General features: G+C 55.0%; 1 protein-coding gene across 1 annotated transcript in view; it reads left to right on the top strand.

Annotated features, from left to right (window-relative positions):
• Positions 1–17879, top strand: part of PTPRF (protein tyrosine phosphatase receptor type F) — a 64543-nt gene that overhangs the window by 5438 nt on the left and 41226 nt on the right. The window contains 3 exon segments of the mRNA XM_049774616.1: positions 3141–3286; positions 3390–3531; positions 15608–15796. Of these exon segments, the coding sequence (XP_049630573.1) occupies positions 3141–3286; positions 3390–3531; positions 15608–15796 (477 nt within the window).

The raw sequence follows: 17879 nt of genomic DNA, 5'->3' as shown, positions 1-17879 counted from the left end.
CTTTGTTTGGTGTGGCCCCGCCCCCGGATCCCTCCCCGCCTCTCTCCACCCTGCCCTGCCATTCCAGTTGGGCAGGTTGCAGGCTCTGGTTCTGTCGTGGGTGGTGGGGGCTTGGTTACGGCAGGAGCTGGAGGAGGGTTGGTTATTTTGTGGGTCCCCCTTTTCCCCTTCAAAAGCCCTCCCCCATTGTGAGGGGCCACAGCTTCCTCTTCATAGGGCCCCTCTCCTTCGGCTCTGCACCCAGTGTGCCAGTCCCCGAGAAGCAGCCCCTCCAGGGCAGCTTGCCAACCTCAGGGCCGCTTGCCCAGGCTCACCCGTCCTGGAGGGTGAAGTCCGTGAATCAGATACTCCACAATGGGAAAGTCTCCCCCCCCCCAACCCCAGACATAACAAACCCGGAGCCGCTGGGCACCAGGAACTGAGCTCATGGGGGCGGGACAGTGGCCAGAGCCAGGAATGGTGTTTGGAAGGAAATAATGTTGGAATCAAGGTTAGAAAGATGAACTGGAGTAGATAGGTCAAAAAGTTGTTTAAAGGGCTGGAAAGAGGAGGGCTGCAGCAAGTAGGGCACCTGCCCGGGTTGCAATCAGCACAGGTTCAATTCCCAGTACCCCCATATGTCCCCCACACTCCAAGCCCACTAGCAGTGATATCTGAGAGCAGATAGTCAGGAGTAAACTCTGAGCCCTGTCAGGTATGGCACTTGCCCTTCCATTAAAAGCATCTAAGAGCTGCTGGACCTCTGTGGGGTAGTTTCTGTAAAGTCCCGAGACTTTGGGGACCATACCTGGCTGAGCCACTGAGTCTTTGTAGGTGTCTGTGGGTCGTTTGATCTGGGAAGAGACACTGGGTGCTCTCTGGCTGCTGTTGGTGGGGAGATCAGCATGGATGAAGCAAGCAAGATTGGTGAAAGGTGAGTGTTGTGAGGTGGACCATGCAGGAGGAAGAGATGGGGAAACTGATCTGGAGGCTTGGCTGTGAAGTAGTGGGCAAGAGATCTCTTCCCTGCAGCAAGTCCGAGAGGCAGTGTTCTTTTAAAAAAAATAAAATAAAATAAAAATAAAACCCTATTTATTTATTGAATTGGTTTATTGGTTTATTGATTGATTTTTGGGCCATACCCAGCGGTGGTCAGGGTTCACTCCTGGCACTCAGAAATCGCCCTTGCAGTCTGGGGGGCCATATGGGATGCTGGGAATCGAACCGGGTCCCTCCCAGATTGGCCGCATGCAAGGCAAACGCCCTACTGCTGTGTAATCTCTCCTGCCCCTAATTAATTTTGAATTTTGAGCTACACCTGGCTTAGGTTTTACTCTTGGGTCTGTGCTCAGGGATCATTCCTAGTTCTGCACTTAGAGAACCATTTGAGATGCTGGAGACTGACCCAAGCTGGCTGTGTGTAAATACAATTGCTATACTCTGGCCCATCTTCTCTCCTTCTGCCTTAACAAACCTTCTGAACCTCCTTTTTCAGCTCTGATGGGGCTGTCATCCTACCTGCCCACAAATATGCTTTCTGACCCCAGCCCTAAGGAGGGTAAGGCCATTCTCAGGCAGGCCTGCTATGTCTCCCATGTCATATTATCATGTAGTGCCAGCAGCTTCTGGCTCCGTTATGCTGATGAGAAAACAAAGACCTACAAAGAGTGGGACTTGATTCCTAATCACAGAAAAACTGGGCTCCTGAGCCCTGCCAGCACACTAGCTGCCCTGTTTCCCCACAACTTCACTCCCTACTTTAAAACCCCTGTCCCCTCTGCTGTACCTCCTCTCAGGGTCTCCACACCTCAGGGCAGCTCCCATCAGCCTGGCACACGCATCTACCAGGAAGAGAAGGAGACATGGTGGAGGCTGGCCCTAGTCCCAGCCAGCTCCATCCACCATTGCCTCTTCTTCTGCCCAATTTTTGGTCCCTGCTCTTTCCCCTCCCACCTCTTCTCTGCTCCCTACCCACCATGCCAAGCAGACTGGAGCCTGTGGGGGTTTGACCATCTGCAGACCTGAAATCCCATAAGTCACTATTACTACCTTGGGCAAGGGTCTACCTCTTGGTAGTGGGACTACAGTGATGATGAGGCCCTGAACAAGATCTGAGATGGAGTATCTGGGCATGGTGCGTCCTCACCGAGCTCACAGCTCAGGTGCCAGACACCAGGCAGCCGCACCCCCTCCTCCGCCCCCAGCCTGTGGGATCTGAAAGGTCATTTCTCACGGGGCTGGCCTGCCTGGAGCTGGGTGTCGGCCTGCTAAGTAGGATTCTGTGTCAGATTATCTGCTCTGCTCTTGCCATAGCAGTCCTCTCGATGAACTGCGGCATTGTACGCACAACACACAGACACACACCTCTTCCCTCTGACCCCTTGGGGAGCATAGAGACTGGCAAAAGGCCATAGCCCCGTGAGAGCAGGCTGGCGAAGCGGGGCAGGTTTCCGGGAAAGCCCTCACCCGGGAAGGTGTCCAGAGCTACTTAGGAGATGGAATGTTTAGGCCTTCAGGACGGCTGGTATGTGGGGGCTGCAGGAAAGATGGAATCATGATTTCTGACTGGAGGTTCCTACCTCTGAGCTAAAGGAGAGAGGGGACATTCTAGGATATTCTGGGACATTCTAGGCAGCCCTCCCTCCACCTGCCTTTTCCAGGGGGGTGGGAGATAGGCAGGCTAGTGACTAGAGAGCATGGATGGAACCAGTCTGCAGGGAGCTTCCAGGCCCAGCTCTGCCACTAATGCACTAAATCACATGCACCCCTGGTGGAACCTCTTATTTATTTTGTTTTTGGGGCTACACTCGGTGGTCTCAGGGGTTACTCTTGGTTTTGCACTCAGAAATGACTTCTGGTGGTGCTTAGTAGACCACCTGGAATGCTGGAGAGCGAATCCAGCATGCAACATGCAAGGCAAGCACCTTATCACTCTGACCCAGGTGGGACCTCTTGTGCCTTGAATTTCTTCTGAGCAGAGATAAATGAAACCTTTGCCTCCCCTGCTTACAGCGCTCTGAATGGTGCTGAACATGGACCACTCTAAGGACCTGGCTGTCTTCAAGATCTTTCTTAACCCACAGCCCACCATGACGACCCCATGTGTTGTTGGCCTCTCCTCTGTTGTCATGAATACTGATTTGCTGTCCACACCTCTCCAGGCAAACCTGTCTTCATTAAGGTCCCTGAGGACCAGACCGGGCTGTCAGGAGGGGTGGCCTCCTTCGTGTGCCAGGCCTCAGGGGAGCCCAAGCCTCGAATCACATGGATGAAGAAGGGAAAGAAAGTCAGCTCCCAGCGCTTTGAGGTAGGTGCTGTGGCAGACCCGGCCTGCAGTCATCTTTGGGTGCCTCCTTCCTGGGATACTTTGGAGGCAGTGACTAACTCACTGGGTGTCTGTCCTCTGGCAGGTGATCGAGTTTGACGATGGGGCAGGGTCTGTGCTGCGGATCCAACCACTGAGGGTCCAGCGGGATGAAGCCATCTACGAGTGCACAGCCACCAACAGTGTGGGAGAGATCAACACTAGTGCCCAGCTCTCTGTCCTCGAAGGTTCGTGCAAGACAGAAGGGTTGGCTAGCCCATCTCTGCTATAGGCGGGTGTGCATTTGGGAGAGAGGAGGGCTGGCTGTCATGGGGGTCCATGAAGATCCATAGTAATGGGCGATCATTAGCCATGGCTGATGGCTAGCTGCAAGGGGATGTTTCTGGTTACTGCTGCTGAACCGAGGCACTGCTTGGGGACATCTGGGGTCTCAGGTGAGGCAGTGGATTGTGGTTCTGGGCCCTGTGACTGTGGACCTGGTTTCCTCTGGTGTATCCCAGGTGTCTGTAGTTGTTTTGTTTGGGGGCCATACCCAGCTGTGCTCAGAGCCTACTCCTACCTCTGTGCTCAGAGATCACTCAGCTATATGGGAGGCAGAGGATTGAACCCAGGTCGATTGCATTCAAAGCAAGCCTGTCTCTCCATTGTCCTGTCTCTGGCTCCTCATTATGTGAGTTTTAGAGTCTCCCCTCTGAGGTGGTTCCTTGGAATCTCTCTTCCCCGCTGCTGGGGATAGAGCTCAGGTCTCACACATGGAACTCAGCCACATGCTTTGTCTAAACTATGTCCTAGGCTCCCTTGGCTTATCTGTTTATTCACAGACACCTCTTAAGACCACAGAGAAGTCCCAGGGGGCATCTGACCAGGACCCTCAGTTTCCATGAGTCCTAGGGTTGCCAGACCTGAGGAGACGGAGAGGTGTACTGAGGACATGTAGGCACTGTGGTGGGGCTGAGACCGAAGGAACAACAAGAACATGTGCCAAGTGCAGAGGCAGGAAAGAAGGGTGCTTTCAGGGGCCCTGGGAGCCATCCTGTTTGTTTTGGGGGTAGCAGGTACCTCTGAAGGGGAGAGGGAAAAGAGGGAAACAGCAATTTAGCCTGAGTTTAGGCCTGTTGGAGGACAGATACAGACAGACCCAGCACCAGTCTGAGAAGACTGAAGGAACACTGAAGCCACGAAAGGGAAGTGACCTACTCCCCTCCTAGCCTGAATGGATTCTCAGTGTAAATGTGTCTGGGTTTTTTTGGTTTGTTTTGTTTTGGTGTGGCCCCAAAAACAAGACTAGTGGCACTCAGAGATTACTCTTGGCTCTGTGCTCAGAAATCATTCCTGGCAGGGTCGGGGGACCATATGGGATGCTGGGAATTGAATGCGGATAGGCTGCATATCAAGCAAATGCCCTACCCACTATGCTATAGCTCTGGCCCCGAGTCTGTGTTTTCAGAATTACTAGGGCCAGGGATGGCGTTTAGTGGTAGAGTACATGCCTCATCTGAGTTTAGTTCTCCCCACTACTAAGATAAAATATTCTGGTGCCAGGGAGAGAGTTCCACGCCCTGCAGGGCATACATGTATTCAGAAGCCCTAGGTTTGACTCCCCATAACCCAGCACTACATGGTCATCCAAACACTGCAGGGAGAGCAGACTAGAGTACTGATTCAGGAGTAGCCCCTGAGACCGATGGGTGTGCCCCCAAAAGTAAATAAGGAAATTCTAGACTTCATGCCTTATTTTTATTTATTTATTTATTTATTTTTGGGCCACATCTGGTGACACTCAGGTTACTCCTGGCTATACAATGAGAAATCACTGCTGGCTTGGGGGACCATATGGGATGCCAGGGATCGAACCAAGGTCTGTCCTGGGTCAGCGTGTGCAAGGCAAATGCCCTACTGCTTTGCTGTCACTCCAGCTCCTCCATGTTTTATTTTAAAACACAACATTGGGGCCAAGGATATGACTTTGATGTCGTAGAGAACTTAGAAATTTGGTAAGTATAAAGCATATATGTATATAAGTATAAAGTATATATGACAGAACTTCTTGTCATCTTCTGCCATCCATGTTATTTCCTTTTACTCTTTATTTCTTTTTCTCAGTTTTTGAGTCATACATGGTGGTTCCAGGCTCAGTACTTGGGGACCATTTTGCAGTGTCAGGGATGAAACTGTAGTAGAACTTCATCTGTGAGCACTAGTCCTTTGATCTCTCTCTGGTCCTTTTATTTTCTATGCAGAAATAGAACCACAGTCTGCTTAGTGTTTTTATTTATTTATTTATTTTGGTGTTGTCGTTGTTTTGTTTTATATTTTGTCTGTTGAGCCATACCCAGTAGTGTTTAGGGGTATGGCTCAGTCTTAGGGATCACTACTACAGCATTCAGGAGACCATATGGGATGCTGGGGATCAAGGTCGACTTCATGCAAGGAAAGTGCCTTATTTGGGCTGGAGAGATAGCATGGAGGTAAGATGTTTGCCTTGCATGCAGAAGGATGGTGGTTCGAATTCCAGCATCCCATATGGTCCCCCGAGCCTGGCAGGAGCGATTTCTGAGTATAGAGCCAGGAGTAACCCCTGAGTGCAGCCGGGTGTGACCCCCCCCAAAAAAAGTGCCTTATTTACTGCACAATCTCTCTGACTCTTTATATATATACACACACACACATATATGAATATCTTCATATATATTTATATGTAACATATATATTAAGATCTTCCTGTGCATTATTCTTTTGCAGCATCATTGTTTTCTTTTGCTGGAGCGCAGGGGCAGGGGTTAGGCCACACCTAGTAGTGCTCAGGATATTGTTCCTGGCTCTGTGCTCAGGAATGAACAATGATGGTGTTTGGGCAACCATATGTAGTCCTGGGGATGCAAACCAGGGTCAGCTGCTTGTGCCTATCTGCTGTACTATCTCTCTGGTCCCTGCAGCATCATTTGTTTTGTTTGCTTTTTGGGCTATACCGGCAGTGCTCAAGGATTACTCCAGGCTCTGCACTCAGAAATCACACCTCACAGGGCTCTGGGAGCTATATGGGATACTGGAGATTGAACCTGGGTTGGCTGCATGCAAGGCAAGTTCCCTACCCACTGTGCTATAGCCCTGCAGCATTTTTTTTTTTTTTTTTTGGTTTTTGGGCCACACCTGGCGGTGCTCAGGGGCTACTTCTGGCTGTCTGCTCAGAAATAGCTCCTGGCAGGCACGGGGGACCATATGGGACACCGGGATTCGAACCAACCACCTTTGGTCCTGGATTGGCTGCTTGCAAGGCAAACACCGCTGTGCTATCTCTCCGGGCCCCCTGCAGCATTTTTAATGTCTCTGAGTACATGTAATCTGGAGGACCTTGGTCTTGCCCTTGTCAGAAGCAGAATAAGATCTGGGTAAAGGTTCTGCAGGCTTCCTCGTAGGGAAGGTATATGCATTCTCCTGATTCTCTGGGATTCCAGAGGTGGCGTGTCCAGGTAAGAGGGCGTGTGCCTCTTGGAACCTTGCAGTATTTCCAGAAAATTGTATTCATTTTCACTCCTGCCAAGGATGCTATTCAAGGGCCTCTTCTCTGCACATCCTCACCAGCAGTGGGAATTATCATTGGAAAAAAAAAATCCTTGCCAAGTTAATAGGCAAAAAAAAATGGCATCTCAATTTAATTTGCATTGCTTTGATTACAGTAACCGTTGAGCATCTTGCCACATTGGGCATTTTACACATGACTTTATGATAGCGCATGGATCCGTTCAGTAACTCTTTTGCCTGCGCTGGGGACTCCAACTCAGAAGGGCAGTGAGGGACAGGAATTATACAGAAAAGCTTGCACCGTTTCCTCGCTCACCCTTGACCTTGAGCTAGCAGCTCTGCCTCCATGCCTCATTTGCTCCATTTATAAACATGGGTGGCATCCTTGCTGCCATGGCTAGTTTGGAGGATTAAGGAGAAGGCACAGCCTCAGAGGGTGCCCAGCATGAAGATGGTAGATGCCCATGTGGAAGGTCAGATGTATGTGTGAGCTGGCATCTGCGCCTTCCTGCCTGGTATTGTCTGCCTGGCATCGTGGTTTAACCCTTGTCTTGTTCCTGCCAGGGACTCTTACCAGTGGGGCTGGGAACCACACTTGCTGAGCAGGTGCAGACCCTAGCAGGGTCTCTGGCCTCAGTTTCTCCTCTCAGATCCTGAGGTGGGTATATTAGTGCTGCCTCACTCCTGTTGGCCTCTGCTCCAGCCAAACAGTAGCTCTGCCCTGGCCTTTGGGAGGTGGGAGGGTGCAACTAGGACTGGAGTCCCTGCCTCCGGGCGGGCGGGCAGGGGTGGGGGGGTGACGGACATCTTCTCTTCTTCTCAGACCTGGAAAAGTCACTATGGGCAGTGTCTCCCCAAAGCTCTGCCTCAGGCTCTCTCCTAGGTCCTCTGGGTGCTAGCATCCCACCACTGCCCTGCAGTTTTAACTCTGGAAGCATCAGAGGGGCTTTCAGGGCCTATATTTGCATTGTTGGGACACGTTTGTTGAGGGAGGAGGGAGGCGGGATTGCCAGGTACCTACCTTGCCCCTGCTGTGTGGGGCTGGAGCTGGGGCTTAGGGGCCCCTCCCACTGCTGAAAGGCAGCACTGGAAGATGAAATGAGCTGACTACTGACTTATACTCTTAGACTGGGTAATCTTGGCCTCAGCCTGCCTGTTAGCCAAAAGGGATGGAATGGGAGGCCTCCAATGGCCTGATCAGGGCCGCCCCACACGCCTTTGGGGCTGGAAGAATGGTTTAACCAGAGCTTGGGGAGGGCCTGAGGGAGGATAAGGCTGGTGCTGGCTTGGGTTAGAGTTGAATCTGATTCCCTTCACACACACTGGTACCCCCAAGCCCACACTCACTGCCTCTGAGGCCTTACTTTATTTGAGGTGTGCAGCATGACTGCCAAGTCCATCCTGTGCCATCCTGCTCTGTGAGGACTCCCACCACCACTTCTAGGAACAACACCTCCCAAGTGGCCTTGCACCCCACTCCCCATCGGGGTGATCCTCGAGGTGGCCCATGATGCTCAGCCATCTGCCGCCCCGCTCCGCCCTGGGCAGGGTGCAGGCTGGTTGGGGGTGAGCCTGTCCTGGGCTGTGAGCCCGCCGCCCAGCGTTCCTGTCTGAGTGGTAATTGAAGCCATTAGCGCGCCAGCCTCTCCCTCGCCGGGTAATGGCAGGAAAAGCTCTTCTCGCTCCGTGCTCGCTCTTGAGGCGGCGGCTGAATCACTCCCCCTCCAACCCGCCCTGCCGCCACTGAGACAGGGAATCTGACATTTTCCCTCCGAGGGGGAGGGGAGGCCGGTGGCGTCTGGGTGGCGCTTCCCTCCAGAAGGCGGAGGGACTGAGAGAGGCTGGAGGTCATTCATTCACCTGGGCCAGGGACTTCAGGGCAGCCAGGTCACACTGCAGAGGTGGGCAGGACCCCGAGACTCCGCTGGGTTCTGGAAGAGCCAATGGGAAGACAGCTGAGGAGGGGGATGAGCAGTTTCTGACTGATTCGGACCTGGGGGCCTGGTTTTGAGGGCACCAAGTGCAGGAGGCGGCATTTACCTTGTGGCCATGGACACAGCAGGTCGGGCTTCTGGCGTGCGTAGGAGATGTGGGCGTTGTGTCCAGTGTGTGCCTGTGGCCGTGGAAACGGGGTTGCAGCAAGCTTGGTGTGTGTGCATCAGCCCGGGTGGGGCGGAGTGCAGCAGGTAGCGTGCTTCACGGTGCGTGCATGCTGCGTGCTTGTGTGAGGTCAGGGGGGCAGGGGATAAGTGGGCTTTATGCAGTAGGAATGCATGTTTGAGTGTGCAGCAGACAACACACAGTGCACTTTGCATGGATAGGAGGAGAGACTGTAGAGCGGTACTGCACGGGTAGGCATATCAGGCGGTATGTGTGCAGCAGGAATGAGTGTGCAAAAGTAGGATGTGTGCAACCAGGGTGTGTGTAGGAGGGTACGTGAGCACCAGTATATGTGTGTGTGTGTTCATGCAGGAGAGCTGTATGCAGGAGGGTTTGTGCAGCTGTATGTGGTGTGTATGTGCCGCATGGCTGTGTCCTGTGGTGTGTCCACATCAAGCTGCATGTGTGGGTCAGCCTGGCACTATAGGGGTGAACAAGCTGGGCTGGGCTCCCCACTCAAGCAGTGGGACGATAATATGAGACATTGACATCTGACTGAGCCTGCAGTCACCCCAGCTGTTCCTCTAAGCTAGTCCCGGGGGAAGGTGTACCAGGTGGGGATCTCACCTACCCAGATCGATCCATATGTGCTAACTGGTTGGGGCCATAGCACCCCTGCTACCGACCCAGGAACCCGCAATCTTCTCCCCCGAGGTGCACCTCATCTTACCTACCTCATGGCAGTCTTTAGTGAGAAGGGGGGTGGGTGACCATCTGGCCTGCCTGAGGTATTGGGGTAAAGGGAACAATCAACTTGGAATTCAGTGATGCCGGGCAACCCCACCCCATATAATCTCCTAGGTGCAAGCTAAGGGCATGCATTGGGAGAAACCCAGACACTCCTATTCTGGGTTCCTGGCCTGGCTGTGGAGCACTGTTTCAGGGTGCAGGATTTTCCCTAGGAGTCACCCATACTTTCTGGCCTGGGCTCCAGGGAGCTCAGGTGAAGGGCTGCAGCAGCCCAGGCATGACTTTCTGAGGGTCTGGCGTGGCTGGACACTTTCCCTCCCCATCAACAGGGAAAGGTTTTCCCCGGTCTTCCTCACACCTATCTGGATAATCAACTTTGGCCTCTGTCCCCCATCTTTTCTCCCACCCTGAGCAAACCAGGTAGGAGATAGTGTAACCTTGTTCTGGAAAGTCGGGGAGGCCCCAGACACAGAGAGGGGAGAGGCCAGAAGGTAGGTGCTGGTACTAGCTACCAGGCAGTCCTAGATCAGGCTCAGGGCTTCTTGGTACTTGGCAAACCCCACCTCAATTTTTCTAGATCAGATCTGAGCCCAGGTGGCCTCCTTCCTCAGTAGTCAGCACACCCTTGCCCCACGGTGTGTTTCCCTTATCTTATCCCCCCACCCAGCAGCTTAGCTGGAAATTCAGTGCCCCTGATGTGCCCATGTGTTCCGTCCTTGGTGAGGTGCCCCCTCCCTCTGGTTGCTATGGGAGAGAGGATTTTTATCAGGGGAATGACAGGATCAAGTTTCTGTTTTGGAAGGTCCCTAGGGTTGCAGAGTGGGGTGCAGGGAGACCCATAAGGGGCAGGGCAGTCTTGTGGCCACCATGAGGAGGAGCAGCAGCCCAAGGCCACCAATAGGCAGGAGGCACCTAGAGACTCAGCTAGCTCCTGCAGGCCTGGCTCCCGGGACAGGTAGAGGCCTTGTTCTTTCCTAAGACTCAGGTCCAAAGAGTCTTGTGGGAAAGAAATCTCTATAATAGCCAGCATCCCGGGTAGGATGGCTCCTATTTGCCCTAGTGCTAAGGCACTGTCTGGAGGTGGATAGAGCTTTGAAGGCTAAGAAATAGCCCCCATCCAGAAGCGGGGCCCCAGAGGGCTAACGCTTAGTGGCGGGAGGGGGAGTTTGCAGGGACCTCGACTAGCCTGTGAGTCAAGCCTCCAAGTGTGCGGGAGAAGAGTGAGGTCAGACAAGATGAGCTGTGGACTGAGTGGGCAGAATCACTGTTGACCTTGGAGAACTCACCAGCAGGAGGCCAGGGGGCCAGCTAGGCTGCAGGAGACTGAGGAGAGAGTGGAAGCTTTAGGGAGCTGGTAGACTGGCCCCGAACCTGGCCTTGAACCTGGTAGGGAGTTCTGGAGGGAAAGGATCAAAAGAATCTTCCTGGAGTGGGACCGACCTGGGGAAACCCCAGGAGAGATGCCAGTGCTAGTGAGGGCCTGAAGCCAGTTATGTGGGGGGGGGGGGTTTGCCCAGGGGACAGCCCTTGGGGTTCATGTGTGTTGGGGGGTGTGGGACGGGGGTCTCCCCACCAGGTTGAGTGGGACTGTGGGAGGCGCCAGGGAAGCCCAGACCTGGAGGGGGAGGCCCGCCTGCTTAGCTCTCCCTGCCGACAGGCCCCAAACAGCTCAGATTCAAAAACAAAACAGGCTTTTAAGATGCCAAGTTTGATGAAATCTGAGTGCTGGAAGAGGTGGGAGTTTTCTCCCAGAAAAAAAAAAAAGAAAAGAAAAGCTGAAAATGGAGACTGAAAGCTGCGCAGGGAGATGGGTCCAGGGCTCCCCAGGCCCCACTTACTCCCGGCAGCCTGGAGTAGGGTGAGGCTCTCTGGAACCCTGGAAGGCCTGCGCCTTGCCTAGAGCCTCTTGGCCCTCACCCCGCTGTGCAAGAGGTGGGGACAGCCAGATCAGGGCCCTGTGCAGTGGCCTCATTCCCACCACCCACGAGGTCCCTTCATGTGTCTCTGCATGTTGGCATTTCCCTCCCTGCCCCTGCCTGCACCTCCCAGGGTGCATCCCCACCGCTGCATGTCAGGACATGTGTGTTTCCGTGTACACTGCTGCCCAGATCCGTCTGCTTCCACAGGTGCCTGGCACTGCAGGTGCCCCCCCCACACACACACATACACACACATATGCAGCTACTCTGCACCTGTCTCTTGTCCTGCCTGCCTGCTCCCTGGCGGTGCATGTTTCCGGGTGTCAGTTCAGAGTCCAGACTCGCGCACAGGGGAAGGGTCAGGTGCCCATGTATGTGCCAGTGTGTGCCTGCTGCGTGCACAGGCTGCCAGGAGGCTGGATAAACATGGGTGAGAAGGTCAGTCAGGCTGACAGGCGGCACGCCTGCCCCGGGACATGGCCAGGCGGCTCCATCTGCCGCTTCCCTGGCGCGGCCCCTCCCTCTGGGCCAGCCTCAGCAGAGCTGGACAATGAGACCTGTGTGTGCTTTGTAGGGGGCCTCTGCCGCAGCCCCTTCCCCCATCACTACAGAAAGCCTGATGGGCCCGTCTACCCCCACCCTAGCTTCCTTTATCTGGGCCTGCCTGAAGCTTTAGCTCCAGGCTACTCACCCCCACTCTCCCATGGCCTTTGCTCAGCCCTGCCCTCCCCTAGTGAGCTCTCCCTTGCATCCCCCTTGTGTTTGCTGCGCTTATGTCTCCAACCTCATCCGCTACATCTCGAAATAGCCATGCTGGCCTTGAACTGATGCTGCTTCTCTGCTGCTTTTGACAGCCAACTCTTGCATCCTGCAACTTCTCCACCCCCGTCCCTCCCCACACCTAGACACTCTGAAGCTCCAAAGCCCAGTGCAGTTCCTGGAGGAGTCACAGGTGGGCACCCCCACAGTCACATGTGCTCCCTGCACCGAACCCTCAAACACCTGCAGGGCCTGGGACTGGCTGACTACCCAGAGGCCCCTGGAAGGCCCACCTGGGTTTCTTTCTCTTTCCCTCTCAGGGCACCCCACTTCTTCCATGGACCTTTTTCTGGGACAAACACTGCAGACCCTAGAACTGTGCTGGGCACACCACTGTCCCCACCCTCAGTTGAATGTCCGGTGACATTCTGAGGAGGGTTTTCCTGGAGTTGGGGCCTGGGTGCCAGGGTTCTTTGCACGGCCGACCCACCCTAGCCTAGCAACGTTAGGCTGACTGATGCACGCAGACCCGCATGGACACACGGGTGCGCGCAGCCTTGCATCCGAGCTGGCGCAGCCTCCTCCGTCACCATGGTTACCTGGTGGCCTGCGGGGGGAGGGGCTTTTCTCCAGCAGCACTGCCACCAAAGGGGCCCCGGCTTAGAAGGGACTCGGGTGACGGCCCGGTGCATGCCCACGTGCAGAGGGACAGGGGGCTCTGTGTATGAGAACGAAGCAGGTAGCTTGTGGTAGGACAGCTGAGGGCACGATGGGGGCGGGGTGGCAGCACCAACCTGGATGGGCCACACCTCACCTCTCTTCCACTAAGAGCACCAGACTTGCAGGTGGAGGCTCCCACCTGGCCTCCTTCAAACCCCTTCTGGGATTGTACCTTTATGACCTTGGGCAGGTTCTGTGACCTCTCTCAGCCCTCCCTTGTTTCTTGGGTTGGGGGAAAGATGAAGTCATCGTGTCAAGCGGGTACCTGCCACCTCATAAATGTGCCATAAACGTGACCTTTGGTCTCAGGCAGGCCTCTGCTTTCTTGATGGTGTCTGAGTGACATCAGCCTCTGAGCATGGCCCTCCAGGGATTGGGCTGGAGTTAGGGATGCTTTGGGCTCAGGAGAACCCAGAGTCAGACCAAAAAGATGGGCAGCTGCACACCGCAGGTTCCTGCCCGGCTTGGCTGAAAGCTCTCTGGTGTCCCCCTCTTGGCTTGTTGGCCTATATGGGGGGTCCCGGAGTGAGGGAGTAAGCAGGAGCTGGCAGGGATCCTCCTGAGGAGCTGCCTGTGGGCACCTCAACACTCCCGCCTCTGCTTGGGAGCCTGGCTGCCTTGGGGACGGGCCTCCGGGTCCTGCTGTTCCGTGGACAGCTCTTCACACATGCCAGCATGGCTCTGGCAGCAATGCCTGCAGGATGATCTGAGCCAAGGACGGAGCTATTGAGGGTGTGATAATTGAGGGAGGAAAATTAATTGTCCTTAATTTGGCATAAATCCCAAAGACCTTCCTCGTGTGAGGAATTCAGAGTAGATTCCTGGGACACGGGGCTGCAGCTGTTGGCTTTTCCTCTGTCTCCATCAGAACCTCTCAGGCAGAGCTGGAACCCCATGGCTCCAGGCCCTTCCCTCTCTCCTGAGCTGTGGAGGACTGAACAGGATGGGAAGAACTGAGAGTCCCAGGAAGTGGCCTGGGACCTGCCCAGGTCTTCCTGTGGGACCAGCATCTGCAGGGTCAGGGAACCTCTCCACTGTATCCTGCTCTCATCCCATTTGCCCCTTTCTTGCTGCTGTTGAACATTCAGAAAGTCAGAATGCTGAGAGACCATATTTACAGCCAGGGAGATGCTGGGTTCGGGGTTGGGGGGCAGCTGCCAGCCACAGGGAGAGCTGGGCAATGAGACGAGGACATGCTGGGGAGTGTGGCTGCTCTCTAGTTCGAGAAGTACCTTCCCAGTAGCCCCAACATACAGTCACTATGGGGTACCCCATGCACTGGAGCCTTACAGAGACTCCCCCCTGGGGTCTGGCAGCAAATCGAAAATGTCTCGTCTCTGCCTTGCAGGGCTCCCTCATTTCCTGCTATTGGCCTCCCAGCCAGTCCCCTGGGGGCCATGCTGCCTGCCTTTACTTCATGCCCTTCCAAGGGAGACACTTGCCTTTTGCCTGGCACAGGATTCAGATCCCAACTAGTGCTGGGCCTTCAGTGGGCTGTGCTAGGCTCCTTTTCTCTTCCATTGGTCTCTGCTCCCCTACCAGAAGATAAGCCAAGGACAGTATCTTCCAATGCCAGGTCCTGTCATTGTTTTGGCTACTGTGTGCCGAGTGACCTGGCTCTCCGGGTGTGCTGGTTATTTGGACTCCTCCTTCCTAGGGTTGAGTCTGTTACTCCTGTACTGGAGGAGCCAGCAGATTTAGTCTTCATCATGGCCTTTGGGGCCAGACAGAGAGATAAAAGAAGGGAATGCACTTGCCTTGCTTGCAGCCAACCCAGGTTTGAGATCTGTCAGTAAGGACCTCTGAGCAGAAAGCCAGGTATGACCCGAAACCAAAACAAAAAAATTAAGGTGTACATTTGAACCCTGCTTAGTGTTCAAGAAGGGGTACAAGCAGATTGGTGGATCAACCCCAGAGCTGGCTGCTGGTGGATGTTGGTGTCTGCAGCCCCTCTGGCTGACACAGGGTCTCCAGCAGCAGGAGTGGGGTATGCTGCTGCTATCTGTTCCTGTCGCTGCCTGGGAAGTGCCACCCCCAGGAGCTCAGTGCTGGCAGGCTGGGAAAAACTGACAAGGAGGAGTTGTGCTGTGGTGTCCTCGTGGAGCTTTTTTTTTTTTGGTCTCCTGAGCCCCCATAGGCTCTGTTAGGGTCCCCAACCTGACCTCTGTGCCAACATCAGACCTCTGTTCCTGAGAGAGGGAGGAGTGTTAGGGTCAAGAGTGTAGATGATAGGGCTGGCTCGAATAGTTGGGGCCCCGATGACACTTTTCCTTCCTCCATACACACATCCAAGGCTGCAGTTGAGACTGAGCCAGGTACAGAGCAGCAGAGGGTAGGCCTTGGTGGGGAGAGGGTGCCCCTCACAGGGCCAGAACCCAGACTGCTTCGGACTGAGCCTTGAATGCTGTTTTGCAGTTGGGACAATGGGCCTCCGACCTGTTCATGTGGTGCCAGACTGTTCTCGGCCAGAGGGTGATTGTGTGATGCCATGGGAGGAGAGCACGAGTCCTCACACCTTCTTTGCTTTTTGCAGAGGAACAGCTGCCACCTGGGTTCCCATCCATAGACATGGGGCCTCAGCTGAAAGTGGTGGAGAAGGCGCGCACGGCCACCATGCTGTGTGCTGCCGGCGGGAACCCCGACCCAGAGATCTCTTGGTTCAAGGATTTTCTCCCGGTGGACCCTGCCACCAGCAATGGGCGCATCAAGCAGCTGCGTTCAGGTGAGCCCAGGGGGAGGGGCATAGGGCCCTGTTGACTTCTGAACAGAGATACTGGCCTGGGACTAGTTCTTCAGGCCTGAACAGAGACAACCCGTTGGAGGACAGACCCAGTTCTCGCTCCACCAGGACCAGAACAAGAACCTGTCGTTGGTGGGGTTCTCTGGCCTTCCTGCATCGTCAAGCCAGACTTAGGGATTGACATACGACTCTCATGCCCAGCGTGATACTGGGCTCTGCCTGAGTATCTTTTTGAGTTATCCTCCATTTTCCCTGTGTCCTAGCTTGAGTGGGGGGCATGGATTCTACTGCTCCCCTCTGCTGCTCCAGACAGCAGGGCATGGCCCATGAACGAGGTCAGCGCGGCCTGATTCACTGGGCTTCAAAAGGCAGGGCCTCTGGGGCCTTGCAATGGGAGGGGAGACACACTAGTTCTGGCCTACCAGAACCACCTGTCTCTTCTGGACGCTTTATTCAAGCCAGCTCCAAGCGCCAGGAGCAAAGATGCTGTTGTGACCAGGCAGGCTGTGTCGCCCTGCTCATCGATCTGCCTGCGAGACTCCCGCCAAGATAATTGATTCCGTTTTCGTGGGAATGGAGCAGGCAGGGACGGAATCCGTTTGGCTGCCTCCTGCCTCCACTGCCACTTACGGGCTGTACTGGCAGACCCTGCTCCAAGCAGGCTCCTCCAGGCTGGGGGCCCGTGCCCCCCTGCTGCCGCCTGTCCCCCAGGAGGTCCCTGCAGACTTCCCGGTGTTCGTGCCGAGCCTTCCCCCTCACTTCCCCCAGATGGACGCCCTGGGGAGGCCCAAGGGAGGAGGAAGCGCCTAGGCGCCCAGCAGGGGCAGGATCCAGAGCCCCCACCACGGCCGCCTGAGACAGCCGACAAAGTGTTAGCTCATTTAATTTAATTAAAACTCAACAAGATGGAGGCAGCTGCAGCGCAGTTAATTAAAACAGCCAGGATCAAGGCAGGAAACAGTCCGGCAGCGTGGATGACCGCTGCCCAGTGTTGCCCAGCTGCCTGGGCAGTTCAGCTCCTCTGTGCCTCTCCCCCCACTCCCTCAGCAGGCTTCTCCAGCAGCCAGATGTCCCCCTACTGCCCCTGGGTCTGGCCTCCGCCCCAGAAGGCACTACCCACGTTCAGCAGCGGTTCTGGGAAGAAGCAAGTCTCACGCCCGCCTTCATCAAGTATTGATGCGGTGGTGCTTGCTGGGTGCCAGGCCCCGAGCCCTCCATTCACTGGCCCGCGGTCAACAGAGATACACGCAGCTTCCCGGTCCTCCCCTGCTACAAGGGCAGCCCCGTGCACCCCACCCCACCCTGGCCACTCCCTCCCGCAGTCCCCGCAGCCTCCTCTTCCGACACTTTCTCAGCCCAGCGGACACAGCCCAATGGAAAGAGCCAACTGGCACTCCCATGGCTCCTGCTTCATGCCCACAGCTCCCTGTTATCTCATGTCCAAACATCTGCCCCAAGCTCAGCTCTCCAGCCTTGCCCTGACTTCCAGGTGTCACTTTGACCACCCCCGATGGGTGGGTCCTTCCATCCCTAGTAGTCGTGCCCGTCTGCCAGTGCCTCTCCTTGAAACCTGGGGCACGCTTGGCTCAAGCTCCGAGAAGGAGCCACCTCGTTCTCTTCACTTGTCCCCACGTGGCCCTCTTGATGAGGTTATCAGGTCACCAGGCACTGCCGTCCTCCAGGCCTTACCCTTGTCCTTCTTTCAGCACCAGCAAAGCTTTCTGCTTCAGTCCCTCTGCGCTCTCTGACCTCAATGGCATCACCTCAGTGGTTAGGTTTGGACAAGGCCTCAGAACCCTTCCGGCTGGCCCTCTAAGTGGAAATCTAGAGGGGCTAGAGTGATAGCACAGCAACAGGGCATTTGTCTTACACGCAACCAACCCAAGACGGACCCAGATTCAATTCCCAGCATCCTATATGGTCCCCCAGACAACCAGGAGTGATTTCTGAGTACAGAGCCAGGAGTAACTCCTGAGTGCTGCCAGGTATGGCCAAAACAAACAAAACAAAACAAAAAAGGAGATATAGGTGCAGGGAATGACTGCCAGGGCAGGAGTGCAGAGCT

Source organism: Suncus etruscus, chromosome 6 (assembly GCF_024139225.1).
Source record: "Suncus etruscus isolate mSunEtr1 chromosome 6, mSunEtr1.pri.cur, whole genome shotgun sequence".
NCBI classification, from domain to species: Eukaryota; Metazoa; Chordata; class Mammalia; order Eulipotyphla; family Soricidae; genus Suncus; species Suncus etruscus.
The sequence above is the reverse complement of the archived record's forward strand: the minus strand, read 5'-3'. Positions and strand labels throughout refer to the sequence as shown.